Below are 15,099 nucleotides of genomic sequence, written 5' to 3'. Positions count from 1 at the left end.
TTAACGCCGTTAATAACGCGTTAAACTGACAGCACTAGTATTCATTATGCTAGATTAGTTTATTACTATGTTATGCACCGTACATTCGTACATATCACAGCCTATTAAAAGAGCATTATTTATAATATTGTAAATAACTTTTTTCATATTCATTGCTATTGAAATCAAAACATCTACAAAAAATATTAATATTTTAAGTTTGGCATTGTTCAGAGGGCCGGTCCAAATGCGTTGGCGCAAAATTAAGAGGCTAGATCTATGTGGAATCTGTGCTCTTGTAAACAATGTCATGTTCTTTTAACCATAAAGCCATTTTTTGTATAGCATACATCATAAAAACAGTTAAACCAACGGGATTACCTGTGTTGAACTACTTTGAAAAGCAAAAGTCAAAAGCATCACTGTAAAGCTAACACACATCCAATAGACATAATTTTTAGTATAGTATTAAAATAGTTTCTACTACTGGATATGAGATGGGTCTGTCAACCTTTCCCCACGCTGCCTCTGATTGGCTGTGAGGTTTAGGCATTAGGAGTGACGATTGGTTCCAGAGGCAGTTGTAATGTCGGGAAGCACGGGTAAAATGCTGTGTTGGCCACGACCACTACTTTTTTTATTTTATTATTATTATTATTTTTAGGGGTGCTGAGATGAAAAGGGTCAAAAATCGCCACTGTGTTAATGCAATGCACCAAATGATTACCAGAGTAAGTTTCTTACATGTGACACTTCCCTAGTCAAAATTAGCCGGGGGTGCATCTGGGGCACGACACCGGAACGTGTCTTGAACTGAATTTGAATTTGTTGGTGCATTGTCTAAAGTGAACACTTGAGGGTACTATTTAGGCAACTCAGAATTGACATCTTGTAACAAACAAACAATACGATAACTAATGTATTAGGCTACTTAATGTTGTTAATCCATCCTATATCCATACTATTTCCTAGTGTTTCAATAACATATACGATGGAATTATGTATTTACTATTTTGATCACATCTATTATATTTAAGTGATTGGAATTTGCAACAAAATCTTCCCAAGTTTGACTGCCCTAACAGTCGGGACACTTCTGTCAAGACAAGCTGATGCAAGTGTTGGCAACCAATGAGTGAAACCAAAACATTGACGTAGCACACATTGGTTTGACGTATTTCCGCTCTCAACTCGGACGCTAGTCGTCTCTGGTCCGTTGTTTTTGTTCAGTCAAATTGTAGTGGGGGGTTGGTCTGGGTCCAGACCCTGGATGTTTTTGCTGTTCTTTTCACTATTAAATTGAAACGCAAAAGGCGCATGTTACGGCGGGTTGAGAAGTTATTCAGCCAAACCGTCGGTACAGAGATAGCAAACTAGTTATAATGGAAACATTGGTATCAGAGCTATTTGGTTCAGGTTCCGGACAGAAGTCTGGTTCTCAAGGAGTTGGATCTTGCTCAGGAACTGGCTTTGGAAATGTTTCCAAAAAACATTATGCCAAGAACAGCAAAAAGCCAAAGGGTCGGTTATCCCGAAACTTAAAAACAAGCAATAATCCTCCATATCTACCTCCAGAGGTAAGCAGAAGTACCCAGCCCGACCATCTACTGTATTAAGCCGAGGCTTCCGCGTAGCACTTAAGAAGTCGTTTCTGATCGTCCATTCTGGCTTAGCTTGGTTCTAACCCATTCTTGATAGCCACGATAGAGCTAGTCTCAGGTATAATTATTTGAAGGGGGGCAGTTATTGCATGGTAGAATCTGGCATTAGCCTAGAGTTAATCAAATGTTTCCTACAGAGTTGGTGTGTCCTCAACTCTGGATGTTCTACTGTAACTGTTTGTATATCTTAGCACGAATTGTATCTACATCTATTGTGAAATAAAATGCATGTGGTTTAATGACATTATTAATGTTCAGTTCAGCAGCAGTCTGCTGTGGCACTTACTAAAGGCTCGACCAGTTTTTCGTCAGCTGTACCGCCAATGACACGTTGCATTTGAGCGGGTTACCGAGTGAGAGCCTTGCTAAAGCTAACTGAATAAACAGTGTTTTTAATTAAGAAAGCAGTGTAGGTCATGACTTGTGACTTCAATAAGGGACGAGAGGGGTTATGACTTTTGACTTCAATGAGGGACGAGAGGGGTTTGAAACCTATCATATGTTGGCATGATCAGCTGTGTTTGTAAATATTCGGAAAGGGGGCGTGCCGAGTTTGGCTAAATGTAGATTTTAAACCTCTGCCAAACGTTAACCTCTGCCAAAGAATAACCTCAGACGTAAAACTCAACTTTCTTCTGTCCGTGTTCAATCCCCCAAAATGTTACCATGACTCCTAAACGTGTTTACTGATCTTATGAATTGAGAATGTGTAAAAAGTGTCACAATAACGTAATATGCTAAATACCCAATTAATTATGTGGTCGTTAACCAACCCTCTCAATCTGTAGTGTTCTGTCATGATTACCCTTTACATGTCTGAACATGCCACTGATATCAGGACATCCTCAGTTACAAAGCCGGGTTCATAGTTGCATCACTTTATGAGAGCACTTACACATGCATTTACAGCCATATCAAACAATGAATGCTGCTATTAACCATTCTCCTAACCATTCATCCTATTCACAGACATAGGGATCGTTTGCTCTTTGAGTCAGATTGGGCGTTTTTTGTACCTATTTACAGAACAATAGGGTTCATTGTCTCAGTTGTATTTAAATGCTGGCCTTTGTCTCTCCCTGGTTCAGGCTGAAGAGGGAAATATAGAGTACAAGGTAAGCGAAAACTCAACTGCCTCAACTGTCCTTTCCTTATAAAGTGTTATCTATCAATCACTCATAGGCCTATTCTCTCGCTATTGGTAAAAACTGAAGCTACTCAAAATAAATTCCCTGAAGGTGAACATTTGCAGAATCTCTGAAAGGTTCCCCCTGTCCAGAAACACAATTGAGATATGTTTAGACCACTGTCTTTACAACGACAATGACAAAATGATTCTCAGTTCCACCGGTGTCATTAGTCAATATGGTTTGCCTGTCCAGCTTAGGGTGCCGTATCTGTCCTCTGGACTCTGCCGGGTTGGTTGTTGCCCTGGTGTATCTACCTCCAGCACTGTATTCTGACCTGTCTCTCCCGGCCCTGTAGCTGAAACTGGTGAGCCCTACGCAATATCGCTTCGAACACCTGGCCACGCAAATGAAATGGCGCCTGCAGGAGGGCCGCGGCGAGGCCGTCTATCAGATTGGCGTGGAGGATAACGGAATGCTGGTGGGCCTATCGGAGGAGGACATGAGGGCGTCCCTCAATACCTTGCGAAGGATGGCTGAGAAGTAAGGCCCTCCCGTTGCCATCTCTCACTCAGACACATGTCGTCTTTATTGTTTCCCATTCAAATACGCGGGAATGGTGTGAACTGGACAGACAATGTGCTTCATGGATGGTGTCCCCTCAGGGTTGGAGCTGACATTACTGTCCTCAGAGAGCGAGAGGTGGACTATGACTCTGAGATCCCTCGTAAGATCGCTGAGGTGCTCATACGTAAAGTGCCTGACGACCAACAGGTGGGTGAACCCTCCGTGGAACAAGGAAATCTGGGCCAATTTAGATTTGCACCTGCTGCGTCGGTTTGCATGCGCAAAGACTGTCTGTGTGGACGGTAGAAGTGGATGCAAATGCTTCATAAGTTTTGCATGTTTCATTTTCAATGTGTTTGTTTAGTTCCTGGACCTGCGCGTGGCAGTGCTAGGGAACGTGGACTCGGGGAAGTCCACCCTGCTCGGCGTGCTGACGCAAGGGGAGTTGGATAACGGGCGAGGACGCGCCCGTCTCAACCTCTTCAGACACCTCCACGAGATCCAGACAGGACGCACATCCAGCATCAGCTTTGAGATCCTGGGCTTCAACAGCAAAGGAGAGGTGAGGAAGGACAACCCGTTATTTATTTAGAGGGAGAGGCAGATGCTTTTAGATGGGTGCAAGTCCTGCTGGTGTTGGAAGACAAGTTTGCAGCGAACAGTAGTCTCTTCTTGTTTCCTGTCCACCAGGTGGTAAACTACAGTGAGTCTCGGACAGCAGAAGAGATCTGCGAGAGTGCATCGAAGATGATCACCTTCATCGACCTGGCTGGACACCACAAGTACTTGAAAACCACCATATTTGGGCTGACCAGCTACTGTCCAGACTTTGCCATGCTGGTGGTCAGTGCAAACACAGGCATTGGTGAGCCATCTGAACATTTTCATCTTTCTATAAGGCTGTGTAAATAGATTTATATTCTTGAGCTCTCGTGTTGTTCATTGAGACGAGGCAAGTTTTTTGATAATTCAGCTGAAAGATTTTCTTTGTGCTAGATTTTTCATAAAGGTCTTAATAAATGCTTACAAACTGATGTGGAAAGGTCCTGGTAAGCCTGTTTTGAATGAGGCTACAGCAGTACTGTTCAAACACACAATATATCTGGGCTTGCGTAACAGGCAGGCCCTGAACCTTATCAGAATCCACCGTGCCCCTCAGGTTTTGTCCCAGAATATCTTACATTCTTGCCCCCTGCAGCCTGGCTCAGGTCTGTGCTTGTCCAAGTGAAACTGAGACCAGCTGGTTTAGTAAGCTGAGATTTACTAAGGCCTGTCAGTACTGCTGACACTGCTGGAAACACTAAGACACGGAAAGTTCACCTAAGACACACCAGTCTAACGAGTCTCTCCACTAGGCTATTTGACAATAAGCTTCCAAGAAAAGCTGTTTTGGATACCTCTAGTCCCAATGTATCCAGAACTTGTGTATACGTTGTTGATAATTTAGTTCTCTGGTGCTTGGTTAGTTAAAATGTTACTGTCAGAAGTGGGATTCGAACCCACGCCTCCAGAGGAGACTGCGACCTGAACGCAGCGCCTTAGACCGCTCGGCCATCCTGACATGCCTGACAGTTGAACTGACTGGGTTAGATTCCTGAAACCCTGTCAGGCGGAGCATATAAGATTACTGCTCTGGCACCAGTCTCTGTGTGTGTACTAGGCTGAACTCTTTACTGTTTGATAGTGTGAGCTACTTAAGGGACCCCTGCACATAATTACTGATCATAAAAGATAAATGTCTTTAGATGATTGCACTTCAGTGCTAGTTCATTGGTACTTTAAAATAGCTGATCTATACAAACTTGTTTGCAATCGCAGGGCAACCAACTTAGATATCTAGTCTGGCAGATGTCCTACAGTTTGAAAATACACTATCCATGCCACTAGGTGTTTTTTCTGCTGGAGCGTCCGTCTTCATAGACAAAGTGGGTCAGGAATGAGGACCATCTTAACCATGAAGCACACAGACAGGCAACACCACGCAACCAGTGAACCTTTAATTATGTAACACAGTAATCTGTGTAAACAGTAGGCCTACACTGAGTGTCTGATGAGACAAAAGGAGACACAGAGTCCTCTGTAGAAGGCTGCCTAACCGCAGAACAGCTGCTCCAATGCACTGTTACATTCGATAAGAGAGGAACTTTGATCCATATTGCATACTTTATTGCTGCATACTGCCGGTAACTCACACACACACAGAAATTCACACTCAACACTGTGGATCAGCTGATACAATGTTATGTAAGGTATGTCCCTTTAGCAAGTGCATGTTTACACACATACACACGTTTAATTCAGGAGGGGGACATTGACTCGGCAACAGGTGACACACATTGTACACACTATGCCGTAAATGAAGAGGGGTTGTGTTTTATTTACGTACTGGTAAAACGATCTGTTGCTCAGCTGATTAGGAATAAGTCTATTTGTGGACTTCCAGGCCTAGTAATGAGTGTCATTGCTCAGTGCCCTTGACCCTTCATGTTCACTTGATCACAGACCCCAGGTCCAAGGCTGTATTTGTATACTGTAGTCTCTCTACCCCCCCCCCCCCTCCCTCCATCCCTTCTCTGTTTACAAGAGTTCCAGAACAACCAGTGCAGCCAACACCAGAGGAGAGCACACTGGTGTGATTAAACCAATGGCCATATGACCTTCTTCGTCAAATTCTTAACATTCAAGAAGAGTCCACACTCAGACACGTTGGGACAGCACGTCCCAAACAGGAAGTTGTGTTTGTTTACGGCTCATTCCTCCTGTCTGGTCAGTGTTGTCCCAGCCTGGCTGTTTCTGGCCAAAGCATTTTCGAAAACGGGGCCGTGTCACGGTTTCAGCGTGTTATCTGTGCTCCCTTGTCCTCGGTTTCTGTCTAGCCATGACATGGCTTCTTTCTCTTATCTGTTTGATACCATGCCTCGCTGAGCACACCTCTCCCTGTATCTGTAGCTCCAGATAAGCAGTTATTTTCCGCCGTCCGGCTCCTAGTCTCACTGCAACCTCAGCAGAATTGTCCCCCCCGCCAGAGGAACGGCTTTGACGTCTGTCTCTCAAAGCCTAAAACAAAAGTGGCATTGCTACACTGGTGCGGAACGAACCTCCTTCCTCAAAGTGCTCCCTTTGACCTGTTACCTTCTCTGCCTTCCCCCCGCCCCTCAACCCGTTCAGCCGGCACAACGCGAGAGCACCTTGGCCTGGCCATGGCCCTGAAGGTGCCCATCTTCATCGTGGTGAGCAAGGTGGACCTGTGCACTCGGGCCACGGTGGAGCGCACCGTCAAGCAGCTGGAGCGCGTCCTGAAGCAGCCCGGCTGCAACAAGGTCCCCCTGGTGGTCTCCAACTCGGACGACGCCGTCACGGCGGCACAGCAGTTCGCCCAGTCGCCGAGGTAACAGACGCACGCCAAGCATCGGGTCCCAGCTGTTATGTCCCCCCCCCCCCCCCCCCCCCCCCCCCCCCCCCCCCCCCCCCCCCGTGTTGTCTCACTGCCCTGCACGCTCCACGCTACAAGCGCTAACACGATGGTTTCCCACCGTCACGGGTGTGTCTTCCTGTGCAGCGTGACGCCCATCTTCACGGCGTCCAGCGTGTCGGGGGAGAGCCTGGACCTGCTCAAGGTCTTCTTCAACATCATCCCTCCCCTCAGCAACAGCAAGGAGCAGGAGGACCTCATGCAGCAGCTCACTGAGTTCCAGGTGCAAAAATCACCCCTCTGACCCACACCGTGCACTCATGTTTGTGTCGTCACACAAAAACACACAGACTCTAATCCAGACAATCCATCTTCGGTGTGTTTTCCAGGTGGATGAGATTTACACCGTGCCTGAAGTAGGGACCGTGGTGGGAGGAACTCTTTACAGGTCAGTTTGCTGCTCTAATCTGATCTGTCTTTCGTTAGTCATCTGCCGTCTGCTCTATCTCCCCCTTACTCCGCCATTTTTGGTCAGTAATCTGGAAGTCAGGTGGCGGAGCGGTTAGGGAATCGGGCTAGTAATCAGAAGGTTACTAGTTCGATTCCCAGCTGTGCCAAATTATGTTGTGTCCTTGCACTTCACCCTTCTTGCCTCGGGGGAATGTCCCTGTAATTACTGTAAATTGCTCTGGATAAGAGCGTCTGCTAAATGACAAAATTTAATCTTAACCAGTCCTTCTCTCCTCTCTGTCGCCCTGCAGTGGAATCTGTCGCGAGGGCGAGCAGTTAGTGGTGGGGCCAACCGACTCTGGCCACTTCCGTCAGCTGTCGGTGTGCAGCATCCAGAGGAACCGCTCGGCATGCAGGGTACTCAGGGCGGGCCAGGCCGCCACACTGGCCCTGGGAGACTTTGACCGCTCGCTGCTGCGCAAGGTGAGGGCGGCCCTCGCTATGACCCCCGCTGTGGCTGTGTGGGACTGCCCGGGATGTTTCCTACTCTACGTGCACGCCCCTATGTTCGATAGGGTCGCTGACAAGATGTGTGCCCTCTTCGTCTGTATCTAAAGGGTGTGTTTGTGTCCTCTGCCCAGGGCATGGTGATGGTGAGCCCAGAGATGAACCCCACCATCTGTTCGCTGTTTGAGGCTGAGATTGTGCTGCTGTTCCACACCAAGACCTTCCACAAGGGCTTCCAGGTCACCGTGCACGTGGGCAACGTCCGCCAGACTGCCACGGTGGAGGCCGTGCACGGCAAGGTTAGTCCTCCACCAGACCATAATCCTTTGGCAGACGGATGTAATGATAGACCGGGGCTTGTGATTGCATGCGTTTAAGATGTCAAAGCAAGCATTCTCATCAGAGCCCTGGCCACTAAGGGTCGTGCCACCGCAGTTGCTCTCCAAACCAGCCCATCTTCACTCTTCAAAGGGCTATCCAAATCCAATTCGATTTAAAGTGTCGACCTCAATGAAACCACTGTCCTCTGTCAAACTGCTCCTGTCCTCCGACTCACCATCCATCCATCCATCCCTTTAGGACGAGTTGAGGACGGGAGAGAAGGCGGTGGTGTGCTTCCGGTTCATCAAGTACCCAGAGTACCTTAAGGTGGGGGCCAAGCTGTTCTTCAGAGAGGGCGTGACCAAGGGCATCGGCCAGGTCACCAAGCTGCAGCCCGTCTCCCAGTACGAGCCCCCCCACAGCGAGGACGAGGAGGCCTAGAGCCCCAGACCGGCCTCGGGGCCGACCTCAGGACCGGCCTGTGGATGCAGCACACCATGAGTCCCTTCTAGAATCACACTGAAGAACGTGACGGAGAGAGGATCCTTTTCCAGCCATCCTCTGCCTCTGGTCTTCATCTGAAAGGCCGGTCTCAACACAACAGACTTAAGCAAACTTTTTCTATTTTTTGTTCTGTCTTTTCTCTTTTGTTAATGATTGCTTCTCCAAAGCCTTGTTGTCACACCAAATGTCTCACACTCAAATCTCTCGAGCCTTTAAAACGAGATCCTTTCTTATAATAACTCACCTTAAGTTGTTGGTGTTCAGGTAGGTTCCCCCAAGCATTGCCTTAGTGTCACAGTGGTGATCAACAAGGATTTGTTCATCTGGCATCTATCTCTCTGGTAACCATGGAAACATGAGCGTAAACAAGCAGTCCCTTCGCTGATTCATACACCCGATGAAGTGCTTAATACACGTGCATTGAAGAAACACGTTTGCACCTGAACGCAAGAATATCATTTCACAAAACCGTACACACACACACACTGACACGAATGCCTATATTTTTTATCATCTGTAAGGGCACTAAGTCTTTTAATACACCTCTATATTTCAGACATGTTTACAAACTTTTGAAGTAGAAGACTGCTCTATGGGCAATAGACTAGGCTTCAATAGCAGCTAACAATGATGTCAGAGGCAGGCAATCATCACCACACACCACCTCGTCTTTGTGACCAGCTGAGTGCCTGACGACAGAGGACAAGCCTTTTAGAGATTCTAAATCCTCCTGGGATGCTTCCTTGTCATTCTTTATTTCATCAGCTCTCGTCAATTATAAAACATTTATACACTTTTAGTTTTTGTTACAAAGAGTCACATGGCCCTCTCACACTGAACAGGCTGTTGACAGTGCTGCTTTATGAAGACGGTACCCTGGCATGTGGAAATGAATCTGACATAATGGTTATCAACCAGCATTGACTACGATAACCTTATCTTCCTTTAGGACACTGTGTGAGAATTAGGATTTTGACTTGTAGTAATGCCTGTTGATAACTCAATGAACCAATGGGGTGGTTGTCTAGATGATGTGCTTCAGATGCAGGGGTCAGTAGTAGTTCATGACATCACTACTCCAGTGTTGAATCGACAAGGTTTTGGCATAAAGGGCTTTTGGAAACTGTTATTCAACCAATTCTTTCCAAAAAAAGGTATGTGCTTATCGTGTGTTTGATTATGTGTGGTGAATGCTAAGCTGACATTGTGTTTAACCTTCTGTGTTCGAGTTTCGTTTAGTCTTTTCCATGAAGTTACTGAGATCATTTTGCTTTTGTAAGGATTAAACACAGTGCCTGGTGGAACTCTGAGAACCTTCCATGACACCCAAGGGTTTCAATACTTTTTTACAATCAGCCAGATTTGGCGCTTTTCAGTGACACCATATTTGATATCTAAACTCAGAGTTGCTACTCATTGTTGAAGGCTACTATTGGCCTAATTAGTTATTTCATGTCATTGTATGTTCACATGAATGATCCAACAGATTGTCACCTCCAAAACAACAGTATGGAGACAGTAGAGACGTGTACCTTGTTTGTTACAATAACGTTATTGATGTAGGGTTTGTGTGCACAGTTAGAGAGGAAAAAATGTATTTCAACCAAACTATTTTATAGCCTTGAAAAAGGCGTATCGAATGTTTCAAATAGATTTTTGCATTTGAGGAATGTTCCTGTTTTTATAGATTTATAGTGGTTAATGAATTTCTTCGTAGATCACCTGTTTTCACACACCACAAATATAATCAATTCCTCTACTACGGATGCAATGACGAATGTTTTCTTCAAAATGACGTACTGTATTTTAATCCTCTTTTTTGGGTGAAGTACCATATGTATTTATGTACAGATCCAGTTTGTATATTATGGTGTACATAAATCAATAAAAAAAACTGAACTGTGTTTTCATGTGAAAGAACATTGACAGGGAAACCTCCACTGTTCTGCCCCTGATGTTACAACACAATAAACACTTGCTTCCACTGTGGAGGGCATTTTCACATCATGGGCCACACCTACAAGTGGTGCAACAATATCTGTCATAGAGGCAATCCTGGCCTGTTGACTCTCTGGGAACAGTGAGCATCAATATAGTCAAAGTAGCTCCCTGCTGTTGGGTAGTCTCGACAGTTCAATTAGCTAATGTTCAATTAGTTAATTACCTCTTCTGAGCTCCACTATCCAGAAGTTAAAGCCCTTAGACAAACACAACTTAAGACTGATACTTACATTTCTGAACAAAGTGGTATTATTTGAGCTTTATATTAAAATCAACTTTGAACACTTGAGTTCTCTCAACAGGATGATCTCGTGATGATGTGGCGACACCTAGTGGTATAAAAGTGCGGCATGTAAAATATGTGACAGAGAAACAGCATTTTGCAAACAAAAAGACCACATACACCCATGAGATTTACATAGGGATACAATGTTTTATCTCCATTGACGTCTTTGTCAGCTCCTCTTGAAGAAAGCATCCAGGGTGCTGCTGCTGCGAGGCTTTTTGGCCTGGGGCCCTGACTGGCCCCTCGCCCTCGTCTTTCCCCGGGAAGACTTGGGGGTACCCGTTCCTACCCGTGGAGGTGGGAGAGACGTGGCCGCGACGGGCGAGGAGACGGAAGGGGAGGATGTGGAAGAGAACGAGTCTTGTAGGTCCCGAGCAAAGTGGTAGTCATAGTGTTCGGGCATCTCCCAGGCCAGGACGTCCTGTCCACAACGCTCACAGGTGAGCAGGTCTTCAGACACGAGGCTGGAGGAAAGCTGCGGGGGCGTGAGGGAAGCTGTGGGAGGGGAGGCAGCGGGGCAGGACACAGGGGAGCCTGACCTCCTAGTGAGGCTGCCTAACAGATGACCTTGAGCGGTTTCCTCACTTAATGCTGTGCCATTCTTTGAAAGTGACCCACATTCCAGTGCGTCTCTGTCATTTATTGTCATGTGGTGTCCTGCCGTCTCACGGCCACCAATGTGCTCGTCTGTTCCAGAGTTGCTCTTCTCCAGCGTCTTCCTCTGGAAGAAGGAGGTGATCGAGGCCGAAGGGGGGGGAGGGATGGCGACTACAAGGGGAGGGGGAGAGGACGACCTGGAGGATGATTGCCCAGACACACAGCCCTCAACCCCAGAGGAAGGCATGAATGTTGATTGGAGAGAAGTCCCAGAGCCTCCACCACCCTCCTCCACGTTCCCCTCCCCCTCTTCTTCTTCTTCCTCCCTCCTCTTCCTTTGTTTCTCTGCAGCTCTTTGGAAGAAGGCTTGGATGGCACCTGGTCTACCAGGGCTGGAGTCCGAAGAGGCCTGGGTGCTTTGAGTGGAGAACTTACTCTGCGTGGATGTGACATCACTAGACAGGAAACCAGCGATTCCCCCTGACCCTGCAGAGGGGGCATCATTGAACTTGCTGGCGGAGAGGTGGAGCAAGGTGAGGGGCGGAGTCCTGATGATGGAGGGAGACAGAGATATAGAAAGAGAAGAGGGTGGTGTCAAATACATGACAGCTGAAAACTGGGTTTGCTTTACAGCACTGAGGAAGAGAGTTCCTGTGTTACCATGCCGCCTGGTGGTTTCCCGCCGTGTTCAGACTCTTGATGATGGCAAAGCTGTCGGTCGAGATCTTGGTAGCGTCGTAGCGTGCTAGCGCACAGCAGCGGGAGAAGCTGCTTGGCTTTTTTTCCCCCAACTGCCGAATACCCACAGTCAACTGTTTGGCCACTCGACCATTCTGTCATGAGTCACAGAGACGAGAGTTCATTCTTCAGTTGTTCTGAGAGTGACAAGGACACAGGGAGAGTTCAGCCAAAGAAAAGATCAGTTGGAGAGGTTCTCACCATGTCTTTATCCTTGGTCAGCCTCTCCTCCAACTCCAGAGCTAGCTGGTAGAGCCAGTGCTGCACCTGAACACACGGATCAAGATGAACAGCTGCGGACATCCAACACACATTTGCCCGGAATAAAAAGGAACAGTTGAGGCATGATGGGAAGCATGATGTATTTGTGTACCTGCTCTTTGGTGACAAGCGATGTCCTCCCAGCAAAGTTTTTACTGCAGCCAATAGACTTTGGAAGCTGCCTGGGCTTGACAGCTTCAAAGTCGATCCCCCGACACATGTCATGCAGCCATGGTCTGCACACAGGACACATCTCATTAGACGAGGGGATGATGATGATGGGTGTTTGTGTGGGTGGAGGAGGAAGGGCTTGGGAGAATGAGAGACTGTTAGGACAGTGGGGTAGTGGTTCCTACCCGGTCTTGTCCCCAAAGCTCTGTCCAAGCTGAGCCGGAGAGAAGCGGGTCAGATCTCCCATGTTTTCCACCTTCAGGGTCTCGGAGATGGACGCCCCTAGTTTTCCGCCCAGATTTCGACTGCACATAAACAACAGCACATGCTGACTGGTATCCATTCAATAACATAATACAACATAGTACAACACCACACAAGAACTCACATCTTGCCGATGGGGAGAGAGTTGAAGAGCTCAGGTACCGAGTCTAGAGGCAAGACAGTCTGGCGGTTGGGCTTGTTGAGGCCACAGGCTAGTTTAGCCAGCACCTGGACAGAGATGGCAAACATAAACCAAAGGACCCCATGGATGACTGCTCCTGACTACAAACATGGCCTCTCCATATGTGGAGTGGCAGAGGGTGCACTGACCTTGTTGTGGGATATCCCGGCAGAGCAGCGGAAGCCTGTATGCTGCTCCACAGCTGCTCTCATCTCCTCCACGATCACGGCCCCCACCGCCAGCTGCAGCTCGGCACTGGGCAGCCCCAGGGCCCCAGCCGGAGGGACTGGAAGGGAGCCAAGCCACTGCTGCAGCCCTCTGGACCTCTGCATCTCTGTGAACAAGAACCAGAGCGTTTTCAGTCAGCTTAGAGCTACTGTATGGGTGGGCATGGGTTGTCCCAGTTTGAGCCTACCCCAGCACAGCTACGAGCACCACGTTGCAACCTCTTATTTTCTCCCCTCTCCGCTAGTGAGTTTAAGTTTTGTTTCCTGTCCAGTGATGTCACATCCCAAAAAAGGAGGTTCTTCATCAGTGCCAATCAACAGTAGTTAATGGCAACACATTTAGAGTTGTTTCCAACCCACCTTTATCTGTGCCAGTGTCCTCTGGGGCCCCCTCCTGGTCTGAGGGATCCTGTGGATAGCCCTGAACATGGGTGGCCTTCAGCAGGCCAGGGTCTACATGAAGATCTGTCATGTCCTTCAGCCTCTGCTGCACAGCAGCTGTCAGATCCATGTAGGCTTCGTCTATACTGGCCCTCTCGATCACAGCGAAACGAGACATCACCTCGATCACTTCCACACTGGCCTCACGGTAACTATGCAGAGAAAAATATCATTGAAGCACTTCTGAACATGCTATTGGGTCATTTGATGGCAGACAGTAAGAGGATATTCAAATGAAGAAGTCTGTTCTGTTGGGTTCATTTACTAAACAAGGTACATTTAGTGAGGCCTATTTTTGATCGAAGTATGAGAATGGATTGGTGGGTTTCAGGCAACTTACTGAGTGAGGTCTGCTTTGCCATGAGACTCCCTAACCCGCGCCACTTGGAGATCTGGACACAGTATTTTAGCATCATCAGCCCACATATTCCTTGTCACCCCATGAGCCCTGGCCTCATAACTCACCGCTATAATACTGGGGGGAAGGAACAGAAATATGATGTTGAAAATGTGATAAATTGTTCAGGATAAACGAGATATGAAACTTGCTCCTTTTTGTAGGCCAATATTAGCTAGACACAGAGTAGGCAAGGTGGGTAAGTTGCCAACACAGAGATGCTGAATTGTATGGTCCATGCAACTTGGAGAAATGCTTTTAGCTATGCCTATGTCTGACTTAAACATGTCCCCTGGTCCTGTGCATAGACCAGTGGTTCTCAATCCTACTCTGCATATTAAACATGTGTTTCCTCTTCCAACACACTTGATTCAAATGAATGGGTCAATCAGGTGTTTTGAGGGAAACCTAAAACACATGTCATAGACTAAAATTATAGGGAGGGATCTTAACTAAAGGCAGCAAACTGCTTTTCTGCTAATGATAACCGGATCGCTCCAAACTGCAGTGGCCATAGAAATAGCATCTTTGTGTCAGAAACTCACCTGCCTCCCTTCCAAGTCTTGTATTGGGCAACCACACATGGGATGTTCTTCAAGGCTGGATTCAACCTCTGCTCCACCTGAACGTAGAAACAGTCCATGTCTACCAGCGCCACAACCCTTTCCTTCCCGTACTCCATCCTTATTGGTATGGAACCAAGAGCTTGTACAGACTACAACAAAGCGATATTTAGAGATATTGAACTCAGATCAGCTAGCTAAATCGTCAGTGCAACAAGCTAGTAAAGCTAGCTAGCTTAACTGTAGCCTAGTAGTTTGAGTTGCGGAACTCCGATCGTAAAAAGCACGCTAGCTTTATACTCAGCGTCACTAGCTAACTTCTACCAGGTTTTGGATTATGTTTTTCTTTCGGTTAACTAAATCCTATGCAATGTATGTGTCACTCGGATACGGTGAAAACGACGGCTTCCGTCTGTTTAGCTAACTTTCGCGCAAAATAATATC

General features: G+C 47.1%; 2 protein-coding genes and 1 non-coding gene across 3 annotated transcripts; 1 reads left to right on the top strand and 2 right to left on the bottom strand.

Moving 5' to 3' along the window:
* The first annotated feature begins 1,162 nt into the window (after positions 1–1,162).
* gtpbp2a (GTP binding protein 2a) lies at positions 1,163–10,432 on the top strand. Its single transcript, XM_047030097.1, has 12 exons — positions 1,163–1,556; positions 2,729–2,755; positions 3,126–3,310; positions 3,433–3,541; positions 3,699–3,896; positions 4,025–4,199; positions 6,503–6,722; positions 6,894–7,029; positions 7,136–7,194; positions 7,508–7,679; positions 7,838–8,002; positions 8,283–10,432. Exons 1-12 carry the CDS (start codon positions 1,362–1,364, stop codon positions 8,463–8,465), a joined length of 1,824 nt encoding a protein of 607 aa, XP_046886053.1. The 5' UTR covers positions 1,163–1,361; the 3' UTR covers positions 8,466–10,432.
* Positions 4,813–4,895, bottom strand: trnal-cag. The gene has a single exon. It is a non-coding gene; the product is annotated as a tRNA-Leu (tRNA).
* On the bottom strand, positions 8,641–15,086 carry polh (polymerase (DNA directed), eta). The gene is made up of 10 exons (XM_047030096.1): positions 14,638–15,086; positions 14,036–14,170; positions 13,615–13,847; positions 13,177–13,361; positions 12,971–13,074; positions 12,768–12,887; positions 12,524–12,647; positions 12,352–12,417; positions 12,073–12,245; positions 8,641–11,960 (listed from the first exon to the last, which is right to left on the bottom strand). Exons 1-10 carry the CDS (start codon positions 14,772–14,774, stop codon positions 10,985–10,987), a joined length of 2,253 nt encoding a protein of 750 aa, XP_046886052.1. The 5' UTR covers positions 14,775–15,086; the 3' UTR covers positions 8,641–10,984.
* Positions 15,087–15,099: the final 13 nt, after the last annotated feature.

The sequence above is a fragment of the Hypomesus transpacificus genome, chromosome 11 (genome assembly GCF_021917145.1).
Source record: "Hypomesus transpacificus isolate Combined female chromosome 11, fHypTra1, whole genome shotgun sequence".
In the NCBI taxonomy this organism is placed as follows: Eukaryota; Metazoa; Chordata; class Actinopteri; order Osmeriformes; family Osmeridae; genus Hypomesus; species Hypomesus transpacificus.
The sequence above is the reverse complement of the archived record's forward strand: the minus strand, read 5'-3'. Positions and strand labels throughout refer to the sequence as shown.